The sequence below is a fragment of the Anopheles arabiensis genome, chromosome 3, assembly GCF_016920715.1.
Source record: "Anopheles arabiensis isolate DONGOLA chromosome 3, AaraD3, whole genome shotgun sequence".
Lineage (NCBI taxonomy): Eukaryota > Metazoa > Arthropoda > Insecta > Diptera > Culicidae > Anopheles > Anopheles arabiensis.
In genome coordinates, this window is record NC_053518.1 from 20,130,551 (window position 1) to 20,148,028 (window position 17,478).

The window sequence follows — 17,478 nt, forward strand, 5'->3', positions numbered from 1 at the left end:
ACATACAAAAAACCCCTATCCCGGAAATGGAACCTTCCCTGTTCGGATGAGAAGGGTTGGCTCCACTGTGTGTGTGTAGGGTAGGGTGTAATTCTTTTAACTACTTTCCCATCGTAGTCCTAGGGGGAGGGATGGATGCACGATGCACACTTCCAAAGGGACCAAACCGATTAGAAGCGAGTTTTATCGTAACAAAGTTTTGCGCCCTTTAAGTAGCGACCAAATGCACACATTACAATCTTACTCTCCACTGCCAGGACCTGACTGACAGAGGATATTGGAGTATTGAAAAAAGCGAGAAAACTTGGTCCGTATCGATGGTCGCTCCCTCGAACCACATAAAAATGTTTGCGCGCGTGCATTGACGGGGGACACAAGTGGAGATGAAACGGACACAAGATCGAATTCGAATCAAATCGAACAAGTGAAATTAAAGCTGAAAACTTTCCCTGCCAGTATCACACGCTCCGCGTCTCCCTAATCTAACCCTTAAACACATTTTAGCACAATGTGAACTCTGGATGTCCTTCTTTTCTTTTTTTGCACAAGTTCAATTGCCCCTGGAGTCGCGTATTTTGTCCCTTGTTGCAGTTCGATTGACGGAAAGCGTGCCGAGAAGGTGGCACCGCGCACCGGAGGGAAACCCCGCTCGACATTGCCAACAAATAATGGATTATTGGTGTGTGAATGGCGGCGCGTGCACAGTGGTCTAAAGGCGGACTTTATGGAAAAGTATTTTTTCTGTTTATTTCTATCCCTTTTATTTTTAACTTAAACTAGGATAGTTGTTTAGTATAAAGTTGAAATTTTAAAGAATTTCATTGATTTGTTCAAAAGTTATGACGCTTTGAACCTGAAAGTCTTGGCTAATTGGCCGTTTTTAAGCCGTATCCACTGACATAATGTATTTGCTTAAAACTTCGTTGGTGTTTTACCTATAAATTTAAATAATACATCGTTAGAAAGGTATTTTCTTCGTCTTTAAGAATATGTTAATAGACTTAAGCTACTGTGACGAATAAAAAAGTTACTACAAACTATATATAGAAAAAGCTGAAAAATATACAAATAAGCCAATATTATAGAGCGCCATTTTTTTTCCTGTAACTTCCTGTTGTTGCTAACTACATTGAATTAAAGTTTAACACTTTCTACAACTTCAGTGAAAAAATTTCGGTCCCCTTTTGTCCCCTCTAAGCGCTGCAGAAAATTAAAAGTTGATTGATTGAAATAATAAATGCAACAAACAGAGCTAAACATACGACTTTTTTCCGATCAACTACACTGTGGTTATTCTTGAGGTACAGTTGTCAATTTTTACAACCTAACAACATACCCTGCATGGGTTCAAACCTCGTAAAGTTCGAGCTCCCTTCCTCCTGCTTCACTATATGCAAACCTGGTCAATTTGTTATGGGCTCACAAATCAGTCAAAGACATTTTAGCCGCAACGTTGCTTACACAGGTAAGCAGAAGTAAGAAATAAGAAATAAGAAGAAGAAGTTTTTTTATTGTTTTCAACCACCTATAATTGAATAGTTTTGTGCTTGTATTGATAAATTTAGTTCCCCTTTTTTCTTACTGTTTTTAAATAACCAACAATTTAAAATTAAAGTGATAACATTTATCTATTTTTTTCTTCTGTTTGAGCAACAGCAAACACTATCTGTTGCTTGCTATAAGTATTGTATTGCAAATAATCATACGAAGGGTTCGTTAATCTCTACTATCTATCCTGGGTTTACTAGTCCGAACAATAACTGTCCCCATGTTTATTACAATATTTTCCTCAAATAAACAACTCAGCACCAGGATATATTATTATTATATTATATTAGTTATATTAGTTCACTTTCTTTGCAGAATCGTGTGCAAAGAAAAATGAGCGAGGAAGTCAAACTTTTCTTTTAGTTTGAGCAATTAAATTCAAATGAAAATGTACCTCCTCTTGAGGAGTCCTTTGAGAATATTATGGACACTTCAGAAAAGTTGAATGAGCCACTCATACAGGATATGAGTTAAAAGTTATATGTTATAAGTTGGTGGACAATAAATCTTATTAGGAATCGACTTTGTTTTAATTTAGAACAAGGTATATAAAATAAATTACACTTTTAATAATTTAATATTAAAGTAATGTCTTGTAATTGATAATAAATGTAATTATAAATTACATAATAAAATGTAATTTTATATGAAGTATACGATGAAATTAACTACCCTTGTTATATTTTATCTACAATTTTTAAATTTAAATCAAGTGTTTCAATATGTTTCATATCAAAATAGTATGTTCAATATTTTTTAATCAATTGATTTCATTTGAAAATCGACGATTGAAATTAAAAGAATGAATTAATTACTTATTTTATAAATATTTTTTTAATTTGAAATTTATGTCATTGCTAATAAATAGTTGTAGGCACGAGCAACAGGAAACATTAAAATAATAATAATTAAAAATGTTTACCTGTACTCAAATTAAAACTACATGATCAAGATTATTATTTAAGTTTATTTTTTTACTAGGGTTATACTGAAGCTTAAAAAAGATTGACTAGTGGCGCCATCTGGATGTCCAATATAATTCAAAATTCTTTGTAATTGTATTAGATGTGAAACTAAAGTCAATCGATACTGAAATAGGCCAAACACTGACAGTAAATAGCAATGTCCGCCGATTGCTCTGAAGCAAACCACTGTGGCGTGGTCGTAAAATTGAAGCCATGATAACAACTATTTGATTATCTCACCCAAAAGCGGATTTTCAAGCTGTGTTAAGCTATCCGTGATAAGAGGTTGATTGAACGGAAAGATGGCTAAAATTAAAAAAGAAAATTCAAACTTTTGGGGCAAAATTTAATATTAAACATCGTCCGGCAATGCAGGTTGAATTGTGCTCAAGAGCTGAAATGGATGAAGCGTGCATAATTTAAGGTTTATTGCTTTCTTTTAATATATAGATTGATTTTTTTTAAACATTTACTCATCACATGAGCAGTCAAAACTTAATCTCTTACCAAAAAGAGCGAATAAAACAATTTAACATCAAATTGCATACCTTCAGGCGGTTAAGCAAGATCTTTTTAAAACACATATTTTTTATCACGTTTCCGGTTGCTTTGGTTTCCGTTTCCGGCACAGTTCTGGTTGGTTTGACCAGTAAAAACCACTGCAAAACGGGTGGATTAGATAAACTTCCAATGAATCATAATGGTGGTTTTATTTACTCTTTTAGCCCTACAACACCAGCTTTACGCCAATCTCGCTTGCGGGCTTTTGTGTCAGGGCGTTCAAGATAAACCGTTCAAGATGGACCACAGCATATTTGTGAATTTTGGGGGATTTTTGAACGGGGGGCGTTGATTTGATACCAGGCCTGGGGGATTCCCGGTAGTTTATGATTCGAGAACGATGCTATCGATGGTTGCGCGTTGCCCGTTTGGTTTTATGTTGAGTTGAGTTGATGCTTGTTTTCATACAATCTTTGAATTGATTGTAGAAACATATCAATCATATAAAAACCAGACTCTCAGCCCAGTTGCTCAGAAGTGGTCAGAAAAGGTCAAAATTTGTGCATCATTTAAATTAAACAAGTCAAATATTTGTCAATTTGTGCAATCTTTGCATTTACTTTTCAGCTTCAAAAGCCATGTTCAAGGATGTTGCAACCCCATTTTAATCTCCCCTTTTTTTGGGGACATCCTTCCTGCAGTGCTGTGTATTTAGGACACTGGTTGCGTATTGGGCAGAGGTGCATCAATTACTTTACCCCCTAAGTTGACTGAACCCCTGGCTGGATCTGGGAAGACCCAGATTTTTTATGGCTCACACACAAATCCACTGTCTCCCCAATGCTTACGCATCCGTCTCGATGCCTGCATCCGATCCCGATGAGTCAGACAGAGCGCTGTTTTAGTTTTTTTTTTTCTATGAACCTACAGCCTGAGAAGAGTACCTCCTTCTCTATCCTTCTCTGAACCATTGTTGGCCGACGGCCAGCATTGTTTGCATCTCCCCTGACGACGACGACGACACATCTTACCGGTGAAACTTTTTCCTTGCAAACGCGCGAACGGATATTATGGGGCACCATTTGCTTGCTTCGCCGGTTTAAGAAAAGCAGCGGAGTGCTTTCGATTAAAATGCGTTTTTTTCGCCTGCCCGTCGTTGTCGACCCTGCAACCCCTTTTGGACATTCAGTTACATACACTGAAACATTTCCGACGCTCTCTCTCACTTTGTGTGTGATTCTGTATGTGTGTATATGTCTGCTCGAGAGAGTAGCATTGCTCCATTCGATTAGCACAAAGAAGAAAAACCCCTTCAGGGAAATAGGCGGGCAAAGAAAAACAAGACGATGTTGCTGCTGCTGCTGTTGCGCGCTGCTCCCGTATATTTGGGTTCGCTTTGGGCGGGTTTCCATGCCTGCCAGCCCCATCACATGACCCTTGTCAGACGAATGTCGGGGAATTCCGTCCAGTGCCTGTCACGGTGCTCGCAGAATTCCCGCAGCAGCCTGTTCGGTTGGAAGGACATTTTTTTTCATACTTGCTTCTACGAATCGAGACACCAGGGGCTTTGTGGAGTTGATTTGGGGGTCGAAAGTTGTCCCTCTCGTCTTCTTTCTTCCCCACAACAGTCTACCCCCCACAAATATTAGCTTCTGATTCATTCACAACGCAAATACCCACACAACTGTACAACTGCAGGCCCTCGCGTTGCAAGATTATTTTCGCCGATTTGCCCCTGTCAATGTTGAGCTTTGCTTGTGATGGGAGGAAGCTTTCTAAAAGAAAGCGGAAAAAACGTTCCAAGCATATTGTCAGGCTTTTTTTGTGAAGTCCCGATAGATTGACCTTCCTTCCAGGAAAGTGGAAATACTCTTGCCCCTATAATGTAGGCCATCGGCAAAAGAGGCTCCTTGGGGACGCGCGCACATTCGTACTCCCGGTGCGGTGCCGGAACGGAACGTGACCACGTGCACAATAACTTGGTGGTTTTTTAGTCCTGTTACTTTTCTACTTCCCTTTCGTAGGGCAATGTTAAGTATGCTGATCGAGAGTGTTATGTTCGTTGTTGTGTTTGCGGTTGTATTAAATTTGGTTTCACTCATTACTAATTGCTTTCTGGTTTGGGAATCCGACCCGGAATGGCGTCATTTGTGGCGGTGAAAAGGAAAATTAGTTAATAATTTTTTTAGAAGCGAATTCAATCATATTAGTGCTGAGAATGTTCACTTGAGTGAGCTTAACTCTTTCGCATTATTTATATTTTTTACACGCTTTGGTAGGAATGTTTCTGATGCTCGTTTGTTTTATTGACCTTTATATGGTCAAATATACCTTTTAGTTTATTTTGAACCATTTCATACTTACAAGGTTTTTTTTTAACTTGATTTCGCAAGCGTAGCAATGTTAAACGCAACCACAGCATTTGACAAGACCAGTGCATCAGTTGTTTTCAGAACGTCATCGTGCTTAAAACAACCTTCGCTCTTTGATATTGTAAGCGGCGGTAAGATTGCGTCTTAAAATAAGAGCTGTCTGAGCTAGAGATTTCGATGGTCCAGAAAGTGTTTCTTTCAATAGGGAGATTCCTAAATTATTCTCTAAATCAGTGGTCTAAATCAGTGGTTCAAAGCCAAGTGGTCCGCAATCCTAAAAAGGTTGGAAAGCACTGCTCTAAATGATTGGACGACCTTCTACCCAGTGGCTTACTGGATTCGTAGTATATTATTTTTTTCAGTTTTTTATGCAGTTTTCAAGCTTAAGTTGAAGATATTGTTATTATTTATCTGTTGATAATATCAAACTTTGGATGGGTTTACAGGTAATACGGCAGGGTACTTTAAATTTACCACCTTTGAACTCTTAATTTATAGTTAAGAAGCAACAAGAACAGCTGATCTTCTCAGGCTTCATAAGAATAACAAAATAAAAATCTAAGTGAACTATAAATTTCATAAAGTCCAATGTTCCACTTGTGGCCAGGATGTGGAATTAATCTAATGAAATCCTGTTTTAATTGATCATTTAGAGCCTTTTGTATTCCAATATCCTGATTTCTTGACAGTTGTTTTGCTTCTTCTTCCTCATTTGGCACAACAACCGTTGTCGGTCATGGCCTGACCCTGTACCACTTGTGGGGTTGGCTTACGGTGACTTTTTGGATTACCCTCCATAGCGGGATAGTCAGTTTTACATATGGCAACACGGTCTATTTGGGGCTTTGAGTCCATGACGGGCATGTTGTTAAGTCGTAGGAGTTGACGACTGTGCCACGAGGCCGGTTTTGCGGTTTGTCAAGTTCATCATTAAGCACCGTTTTTTAATTGAGTGAATCTGGAAATGGTGATATAGGTTCAAGGGCCGTATGGATCGAGCCCCAATACCACAGCACTGCTTGCGAGTACACCAACAAGTCACAGCTAGCCAAGCTCATTGGCGGATTAGACAGGCCTAGATCGACTGAGGTCGTTGCGCAAAATTAGAAAAAAAACAAAGAATACTTTAAAAAAAGTTCACACAACCAATGACGAACTAAAAAGACAAAGTTGTACGAATTGAATTAAACATTCATCGATTCCTTCGTCAATTACTTCGTTTCGTGAAAGTTCCACGTAAAAAGATACTAGTTTTGGAGTGATTATCCAAGGTCGTATGTTGTATCTTCTCCAACCCATTGATCCGCTTATCCGTTGACATTATCAGACAGATGTTTACACCTGTCAAATAGTGCATTTTTGTGTGGTTTAGCCTTGTTTCTAAACAACTGTGTTGATAGGGAGCTTCTAGACAAACATTTCTAAACTTTGGGAAAAATTGGGAAACTCATGAACAGGCCTCAGAAGATAACAGTTGTTTTGTTGCGTTAGAGATGTTTCACAGCTTTTGTGGCAAATTCCAAACATTTGTTTACGAGTGTACTATCAATATTTATTCCATAGTTTGGAAATTTGTTGTGGTTTCCAAACCATACGCCAAACTCTCGACGAATCTTCTACGCTATGTACTATCTCACATCAGTTTGCATTTGCCTTTGAAAGAATAGAAAGCATTTCCCACAATTGCTGCCTCAGTTCTCGAAAATGTACCTCAGAAAAAAAAGCACAAAGATCCCGACGGATGCAAACAGTTAGCCTCCCTTGGGTTTCTCCTGTTGGTTGAAACGATTAACGAGAACGGCTTAGCGCTTCTTCCTCCGAGGCAGGCTTACGACGGGGTGGTTGAAAAAATAATTCACCGGAATAAGTATGCTTTCCTTTTGTTGTTGCTGCTGTTGCTGCTGCTACCAATGCCAGTAACAACCAGCCAGCCCACAACATCGCCACACAAACCAGCATAGCCACCACTGTACTGTTGTGGTGGTTCGCTAAATGTGCGCGCCTCATCGGTTTTGCATGAAATTTGCCCACCACACTCTTGCGTTAGCAAAGTGCAATAACGAAAAAACCCGATTAAACACACAAAGAGCAAATCAATTCCACGAAAATCCATCATCATCAAAACGCCGCGCGCTAGGAGGAGCCCGGGAGTGTGTGATGATTGCGCGCGATAAACGATCTTGAACGGCGGTCGGGCGATGAGTAAACAAAAATCGGACTGGGGATAGAGGTGGAGAGCGCCCGATTTGGCATATAAATCACATAAATTATAGGCCCCGGCCTCTCCGGCCTTTCCTCTCGGCCAGCTCTTAAGCGTCAAGAAGAAGGGTGGGGAAGGCGCACTGTGTATCGTTCGTGAAGGATACACTTTAGTTTCCGCAAACGAATCACCATTGGCGGCCTCTTGCGTTCCTCTCCCGTAGGTTCCAGCACACGCGTTTCGCTGCCAGGAAGTTCCTTTTCGAAAGTGAGAAGCTGCTTTTCCCTTCTTCGAGCGCGTGTGGCGGTCGGTCCACAAGCGGAGGGCCGAGCGCCGTCGAGCGGCGGGATGCTGCTGTGAAGTACTTCCCGGTCTATTCATCCGACCAACCTTAGGTCCATGGACCATGTTGACGATGTGGGTTGTTTTGCGTGTCTGTCTGGCTGGCTGACTGGCTGGCTGGTTGGCTGAGTTTGTCAGGTTGTTGTGTAGAACCTCCAGAAAGCTTTGTTGGCGCACCATCTCTTTCCCCCTCTCGCTATCACTTTCTGTTGGTTACACTTCCTTCATCGCCCTGTGTACGATCAAATTCCGCGACTTGGTTTGTGTGTTTACACGAGACAGTTGCTAACCAATCATCAACATCATCATCGATGATCGCGGGACCACCACCGGCGTTTTCTCAACGTTGACCATCTCTTGTGGGATTACACACATTTACACAGACTGTGCCGGCTTTTGCTCCCTTGCTGCTCTCGGCCCTATTGCCTTAGGCTTTATTGATAATTCCCATCGACGGTGGGCTACGTCTCAATTTCACGCGCCAAGTGATAAAATCAAACCAAGCTGTAGATTTTCGGCCGTGTGTGTTACGTGGTACATTGTCGGGGTTATTTGCAAATATAAGCAAAAACGCACGCGCGCCGCATGCACACACTCTGTCGCCTTTGGTGGCCGTTTGGGGGGGTGGCACGAAGAAAGTAGTAGAAACGTGCGGCGGAGAGCGTGGCGTTTGTGGAACCAATTAATGGAAATAAATTTTAATCATATCGCAAAGCGCTGGTGTATGTGTCGTTATGTGGCTGGGGATGTGGTTTTGTGTTTTTTTCTCCATGTTCTCTCCATATCCATCTTTTTCTGCCACCATCCCTTCAATCGTTTTGATAAATTTCATATTCATCAATTTGCAATCGTTATGCTGTATGTTTGCCTTTTGTAAATAAAGCAGAAACGTGCGCGCAATGAGGCAACACGGTTCCTCTCAACCTAATCTGGTACCGTTTCAGGGATTAAGAGGGGTTGTTGGATTTTGAGTGTGTTTGATTGCAATTTTTTTAACTCATTTGTCTTGGCGTTTTGGTAATCTTTATGAATGTGTTTGTCGACCCGCACATGGCTCGAGCCATTGTGGGTTCGGTTTGGTTGTCACACACACACGGCACAATATAAACAACGCAAAATTAATGTAAATAAAAATTAAGCAATCGGAATTCTCTCTTGCAAGAAGTGATTGCTTCTCCACCCGACATGAAGCGTGTAGAAAATGGTGTAACAATTCTGGTTTGAAATTCAATCAAATTAAACAGTGGATTGAACATAACGGCCCTCTTGCACCATTTCTTGAAGCTCAAAATGTCAAGTATTACTGGGTACAAAAGTACAAAGGAGGAAAAATTCTCCGTACATTTTCAAGTGATTCAACGAGTTCTGCAAACGTGTGTTCCAAGAGTTCTATTCAAATCCAAGAGGCTCCTATACGCTGTATTTAGCTCCACACGCTCAACGCCGCTCCACTTGTGCTCAATGTAGCTCTTGTACGCTCCACGCGCTCCGGAGCTCCACTCACTTGAAATAGCTCTATACACGCTCAATGTAGCTCACCATGATCGAGGTTGCAATGCACGGTTTTGGTTCGATGAGCAGAGTTGTACATGCCAGAGCACTGCGCAAGCTGGCAGCTCTCACTTTCCAGCCCTCACTTTTCAGCTCCAACAATCATCCCTGTGGCTCTTGTGCTCCGTACACAGCTCTCAGTGCATCAAATTCAATAAAATTTGCTTCTAGAAAAAATAATTGAAAATATTTCATTAAATATGGCAGAAAAGTTAAAGGTTTTTACTTGTAATATGACCCTTACAAAGTTTTCTAGGAGTTCTGATAGCTGTGGGACATTTTATTGACTCTTTCTTATACGAAATGAACTTTATGTGATGGGAATTGGTCTGTGTAGCACCCTTGTTGGACAAATCCAATGGAAATTTCCCAGTATCCTGTCCAAAAAGGGTGCCTTATAGTCCAATTCCCATCATACCACAACTATGAGAACCCCTGAAAAACCCTGTACTGTATAAATGATACTCAAACTTAGGATACCGATCACAAATTTTGTAACTATTTTTGGATTCGTAGCTCTTTTATCTCTTCAAAGTAAATGTTCAATTGATATTGGCAATCATTTACTTTAATTCCTTACATATTATGTATGCATCAAGATTGTTATTACTAGCTAAAATTAAATCAAATCATAGCCTTAAACGATTGATTCGCCTCGATTATTATGCCATCACAATCGATCAATTTCAATCATCCGCTTTCTTATGCCTCTATGCTTTGCCTTTAGCTGTTGAGCCGTTTAGCTGAAAAAAATCTTACTGGTCGTTTTATCGGTTTTGTCTGTTGTAAAATTGATACATATTTTTTTTTCAAAAATTCCAATTCATTCAATTGGAAAGAGCTTAGCGATCGGTATTAAATTCTACCTCGGATTTAAAGTCATACACTCTCTCGCAGTCTTCTCTTTGTCGATGGATTTTCTCGATCCGATTGTTGTTTGAAGAAGTAATCCACCACAACAAGGATATTAGATATTTCCGCCCCGTGACGGAACAATGAAAAGCGAAACACGAAATGAATATTAATACCTCCAAAACGCGCTATCGGTTCTGTCGTTTTTTGTTCCGTTTTATGAGGCTTTAAGAAGAAAGCGAGAATCAAACACAAGACGAAGGAGGTTCTGCTCGAGGCATAAACCACGTGGTGTGTGTGTGGATTAGGCGTACAAAACCGGGAATCGAGTTTCTCGATGAGATGTTTTGTGTTTTTCTTTATTGTAACGTACTTTTGAATCGTTGTTTGATCTTTTTCGAACCTAATTCACCACCCAGAAATGTGTTTTTGATATACAAAACTTCGCGAAGGCAGGATGAAACAAGCGGCCTTTTCTTTGGAGCAATAGCATCAGCTTCAAACCTATTTAGGCGTCAAAGTGATGAAACTGATTTGTTGTTCATGCAGCGTCACAAGCAAAAACTTCACAGATTACATTACAACACCGTCCGTGCGCCCAAAAAAGTACATCGGCGAAGCGGAAAAGGCACTCAAAAAGCAATTCCCTTGTACTCTGGCTGGCTGTAAGAGAGAGAGAGAGAGAAAGAATAAGACCCCAAACATCAACTTTCGGGCAATTTTGCTGTGAAAAAGCATCATCAGCAGAAATTAATTTTCACTGATACAGGAGGATTTGATTCTTTCCGCTCCTCGCTTCGCGTACGTTTCGTTAACCGTTTATCCACTTTTTACTACCACACACGCACACAAAAAAGGGAATTGTGATGAGAAAACAATCTCGATTCAAAATAAAAGCGAATGTTCTACTACTAATCCAAACACGGCTTAGCTGTTTAATGTAGTAGTCTCACACTTTATGTTTTGCTCTACCTAAAAAATGCTCTGCTTTTTTATCGTTAAAGTTTACTGCTACCTTAAAGCTCTATTGGCAGAAATGTTGCTTACAATTTCCCCTTCAGCTAGAGAGGCTGAAGCTCCTTTTCTACTGCTTCTTATGAATGAATTATGTTTTCTCTAGAGTAATTTCATCCCCTCCGGGTAGGTAGAAAAGCACACAAAGCTTCGTAGGATTGTCGATTTTTTACTTCACCTTGACGTTTGTTTTCACGCACTGGTTGGGTTGAAGAAGAAAAAGAAGAAAAAAAAACGTTGAGCCAAAGATTTCCCATTGTAAACGGGGCGGCGGGCACTGTCTTGTCTTGCCAGATGGAGTTCAGAAAAGTGCGTTTGTCTTGTGATTAAATTTCCCGGAAAATATTAAAAAAAAACAAACTTCATAATTACGAACAAAGCTCATGCGGGGGAACCAGAGCAGAACTTTTTTTTTTGTAGGTTTGTTTGTAGGTTTAAGTATTTTTTTCTTTTCTGCTCTGCTATCAGAATCCCAGAATAAGGTCCCACTTGTAAACAACTTTATTTCGCGCACAGTTCGTTAAACCAATTTCAAGGAATGTGGTGCCGCTCTGAATATTATTCCACTACCACCACCACCACCAACACGCTTTGCACAAGCTTTTTATATGCTACTATGCTCTTGTTTGGCATTTCCCAGCACTGGAGCACATCTTTATCCTCTCGTTTTAGGAAAATCATCAAAAACCCCTGTATCACAACACACCATGACACACGTGTACGACGCTCATGTTACGCTTGTGCTGCTGCTGCTGCTGCAATAAGAGAGTCGCGCAAAGTGACGCAAAACGTTATAGCGCGTTTGGGGTGGGAGTGGAACGAAATAAAAGAAACTTTTCTTGCACGAAATGATAGAGTTGGTGTGCCGGCGACAAGCATCAGCAAATGCGTTTCAAAGTTTGACCGGTAAAGTGGGGAATCGTGTCAACTAGCAGGAGAGACAAACATCGAGATAAAAAGCAAGACCGAATGTATAGCTACAATACTACTAGCCTCATGCAGCTCATTATTGATCGACTTTTTGTCCACCGACTGGTGGAGGAACCGTACCAGAGGAGATAAGACAATTATCGTTATCATCAATAAATATATTATCGAATTACCATACCCTATCACCACACACACAGTGCTTGCAGAAGACGCGTGTCCAAACCAAACAAACGCGCAAACCGCTGCGCTATGCTATGATGTGTGTGTTTGCATGGATGTTGGGATATGATTGATAACCTCTACTGTACGATATTATTGTTGCCTGTGCGATATGTGAACGCTTGCTCCATATCATGTGCGTGCATGTCCCGTTAACGATAATCGATCGATGCTGCACTCTTCTCCCGGGTCCCTGTGAGACCTATCGCTATGGCTTTTATAGCTTAAGCTGTAAACGGGTCGTTTTGTACCGTACCTGCTTCCTGTTGGCACAGTTTTCGGTTGCCCTTTTGAACGACTCGTGGGAAGATTGATGCCTTCAGCAGGGGTCGATCACACTATTTATAGTTTGATGGGTTAATTATTGTAATTATGACGTGCAGTGAGGAGAGGGCATGTCTCTTCGGTTTCTGCATAATTCTGGTTGCAACAGGTCGCATCTGCTTGAAGCTGAATGTACTGAAGATGACTGTTTTTGATTAAAAGTAGTAAAGTCATTTCTCAACATACCAGTTGTACTCAAATCTTTTGTGGATCTTCTCTAAGTAAATGTACACTAAATGACACCTCTTTGTTATTTAATCTCTTCACTCTACGCGCAGCGAGCGCCCATTCCCATCTTAATTCTTCATGACCTGGAATTCTAGCAGATAGGGGAAATGTATCTATAGTGGTGTTAGTACCAATAGTGGTGGTATTGCACTAAAATGCGGTTCATACGGCAAATTAAAAGTAATTAAGTGATTTACGCTAGTGTGAAATGTTCTTTAGCCTTTTACAAAGGGTTTAAAAGTTAAATGGGGCCATTCCGTTACTTAGTGACCGAAAAATCCATTATTTTGTGAAACGTGTCAACATTTTTCCAAAATCCTTAGGATTTCATAGCGAAACTCATTTTTCTGTTAACATTCTAAATGACCACATAACCACGCAATTACTAGTTTTTCAACATAACTGTTATGAAATGTTATTGTTTTACTAAAATTATTTGCCTTTTGACCATATTTATGCATTTTTAAGTGTTTTTTACCATAGTGCCATTATAGGTACACAAAAGAGGCATGTTCCTATAGTGGTTATAGTTATAAAATCAATAAAAACAGGTCGATTTATATTTTTTCGAGGATATTTTTGACATGTCGTACTGTTGTCACCAAAATCAACAGAAATGAGTTTTATATAGGTAATTTATCAAAAACAGGCCAAAATTCGCTTATATGGCTGAATGAAAAATTGACTTCAAATCAAGCACACTCTTCCGGGTGTAGGTTGACGACAGGTGTGATGCAGTACTTTAGTCAATAGTTTCATCGATCAAATTTATACATTTTTTACGATCAAATTACGCAAGAAACCTATATTATGGCAGTAAACCTTGCTATTCATACGAAAACAGCTTCGAAACTAAGTGATATTTGATATTATATGCTGTTTTTGATGCATCTTTGTTTACCACCACTATAGGAACACAAAACGACGACTATAGGAACCATACCACCATTATAGGTACAACGAAGCAGTCACAAAAATATGTATTTTTTCGTAAATTTGATGTATTTCATGGTAAAAATGATTGTGATTGCGAGGATAAAACATATTCCAATTGCTATGTGTTAAAATATTCAGAAATTGTCCTTCCTGACACAGTGATTGGTACATTTACCCTATATTTCGGAAATGATATTTTTAGTATCGTTCTTAAAGACTTCATAGGAACAAACAGCTATGTGGTTATAGTATCGTTTATCATTGGGTTTCAGTATGACGAGATTGCTCGCTGGTCTTCTGAATTGACTCCTGTAACTGACACGTCATGTGTTTGAGCTATCAGCACCGACTTCTGCCATATCTGAGGACACATTCTGTAGCAGCTGTCGCAGAAATGACATTAGTGACCGAATTAATGATAATTACAGTAATAATAAAACGAATGTTAGATAAGGAAGTTGGAGATGATGATTCATTCAGATGTAATGAACTAGTCCCAGGTATTGGGTATTGCTGTCAATTGAAGTTCAATCAAACTATAGTTTCAATTCTAAAATCTAACTAAAAATATAGGAACTACGTTTCATGGTTTAACTATTTTAGTCAAAGGCATTATTATTATACTTAAACATCGAACTGAACAACCGTAATTGCCAAAGATGCGTCCTAATTGGTGTTGTCAATGTTTTGAACTATTTGGTTACTTCGTTATAATCATTCTAATAATGTGTTCGTATTCCAGCCTTGATGTTAATATAATCATTATGTTAACATAATGTTAGCAGAGATCACATGCATATCACGTACAATTGCAACATTTGCCTTCAAATTCATATGCCTACGCTTACTCTACTTTGATAAACGCTGTATATGTGGTTTATTATTTGCTCGGGACACTTCTGTGAAATAATTATTAATTAGAAATAATTGGAAACGTAGCGGAAATACGAAAAAAAAAAACTTTTGCCGAACACTGTTAACACAACCCTCCGCTGGCACTCTTTTCATCATCGGCATATGATGGTTTTAATTGCTTGTATGTGAAACCTTCCAGGAACAGAGATTATAAAACAAGTTGCTCGATTTTCCGGAATGCATCCATATGAATGTTTGGGAAAAACAACGCTTCATCAACAGATGTACCTATGAGCGCAATCGCTATTTCATCCTACACGTTCTAGTGAGCCTCACCAACTATACGCCAGGTTTTTCTATTCAGCAGAACACACACCGTAACGGAATTGATTGATTTGAATATGAAAGAAAAAAAAAATGGAAAAAAATCGCTGCAAACTCTTTTGTCTGCCAAGCTCTCGTGGTTCTAGGAACAAAAAGTGTACGTTACGTTAGAAACGAGAACTGCAATAGTGCAATGGTAAAGCTTTTTTAATCACCTCACCGATGGGAACCACCATAGTCCGTCGTCCCACCTGTTCATTGTGTCCATTCATTCTTCATCGAACCATCTCGAGGTGTTGATGAACGCAAAAACGAATAAACCGGAGCATGGTGCCATGATGTATCTTTTTTCGCCCATGGTTCCCATGTGCCACTAGCCCACCATAGGACGTGTCATAGGTCAAACTTGTTTCGCAACACACGGCGAGGACACGCTGTGGTGGCACCTTATTTATTTACATCACGCCAACCAACCGAAGGCACGTCAGCCTCCTGGGAGCGTAAGCGAAAAATTAGGCACAAAAAGGAAGGATACACGCCCAGGTGCGGGCGCGAGCGCTCGCTCTGGATCTAAATCCCAAATTACAAACTTATTTTTCATGCGAAATGAAACCACAAGAACATTAAGAAGCACTGTTCGCTAGACCACGCGCGCAGCACACGATGCGTTGAGGTCATTATTAGGTAGGAAAAACATCATTTATAGCGAAAGACGGGATCAAAAGGAGGGTCAATAATAGCAGTTTCCAAAAATTGGAAGAAAAATAGTACTTCATTGACATTGCTTTTCATTACTTTCTACACAATTTTATATGACTAAGAAAATATGATATGATTTGTGAAATTACAACATTGAAACAGGTTAATTCCTGTCCAATTGTGACTCATTCAGAGTGGAGATGGGCATCTCAGATTTAGATCCATGAATCTAAATAAATCTTCAGAGTAGTGTTTGGAAAAAATGAAGTTTTCGTCGCAGTCGACTTCGGCTAACTCTAAAGTTTTTTGGAATCGATTCCGGATAGTAGGTCCGGAATCAGTTTCCGGTATCGATTCCGGAATCGCCTCCGAAATTGACTCGGAAATCGACTCCGGAATGGACTGCGGAATGGAATCAGGAGATTCCCCGGCTGATTTCGCTTCTGAAACTTCTTTTTTTATATTTATTGTACTTATCCGGCGCTACAACCGCTTTCAATTCAATAATCAGTTATCAATTTAGTCATCACTAATTATCCGAGACTCAATTCTGAGACTCTTTTTTCGCTTCTATACTTAAAACTTGTTTAGAATTTGTCTTGTGTTTTAAGGTTAGTGTGTGATAGCGTTTTTTGAACTTTATTACAGTATGACTTCTGGTCCTGAACTGTTATGGATAATTGTCAAGATATGGCGTAAGTCTATTCGCGAGCTATCGAGATATTCGTGTATGGGTAATTCATTACAAGTAGACGTGTAGTTCTGTTTAGCTCTAAATCCCTGACGAACTCAAATATGTCTAAAATAGTCTTATAAAATATATGAAAACTAAAGGACATCGCATGCGTTGTTTGCTCGAATCAAGAGACCTTACTGCTCCGTCCTCCTCTAACGACAGCCGACGAATTCAGACAAAATTCACCCGAATCGCATAAATGGATACCAAAGTTCCACGAAAGAATTCATCGTCATTTCATTCGATTGCACCAGAGTCTCGCTGGAAACGCTGATGGTATGTTACAGTTGTTGGCACCTTCTCTCCCCCCTTACCTTCTCACTACCTCACACCCAACAGTCATTTTGTGGGTTTTTGATATCGAAAAAAAGAACCCACATTGACACTTTGACACCTCAACTCTGTGCTTGCGCTTCGATGTGTGATGTAAATGATTCCAAAGGTGGTAAAGCATGCTGTGGTGCGGTCGCCATGTGTATTAAATTTCGACGAACGGACAACGAAAACGTGTTAGTGCTCTTTTTCCTTTCTTTGCATGTGTAAGTTCACCTTTTTCCACCGAAAACCCCTTTCTTTTTGCTGAGGTGGGTGAGGTTGTGAGGTTAGAAATCTTATACGAACATTACCCCCTGCTGCTGCCCCTCTACCTAATAACGGAGCGTCCGCACGGCATCTCCTATCTGCGTCAGTTGTTGTTGGGTGGTTGTGGCCTGACTCAAGCCTGATGTACCCAAGCCCTCTTACTCTGTTTGCTAGCGTAACAAAAGGAACAAGCGAACGGAAGGTGATGGGCTTGGTATGCCCAGAAGAGCGGGTTGTCAGACGAGAAGCGTAACGCTAATTGATATTTCCATCAAACATCCTGCAGCTCCTCCATCTCGG

The 17,478-nt window shown here is 40.0% G+C and overlaps 1 protein-coding gene across 7 annotated transcripts in view; it reads left to right on the plus strand.

Annotated features, from left to right (window-relative positions):
• Nucleotides 1-17,478, plus strand: part of LOC120902437 — a 38,884-nt gene that overhangs the window by 6,149 nt on the left and 15,257 nt on the right. Inside the window, exon 1 of one of the 7 annotated variants that reach the window (XM_040311169.1) lies at nucleotides 17,057-17,135. The exons of 5 other annotated variants lie outside the window; for them this stretch is intronic. In XM_040311169.1, coding sequence (XP_040167103.1) covers nucleotides 17,132-17,135 — 4 coding nt within the window. In that variant the 5' untranslated portion in view covers nucleotides 17,057-17,131. Of the gene's footprint in view, nucleotides 1-17,056; nucleotides 17,136-17,478 lie in introns of those variants that run through there. One more of the 7 variants, XM_040311167.1, reaches the window with a different exon arrangement.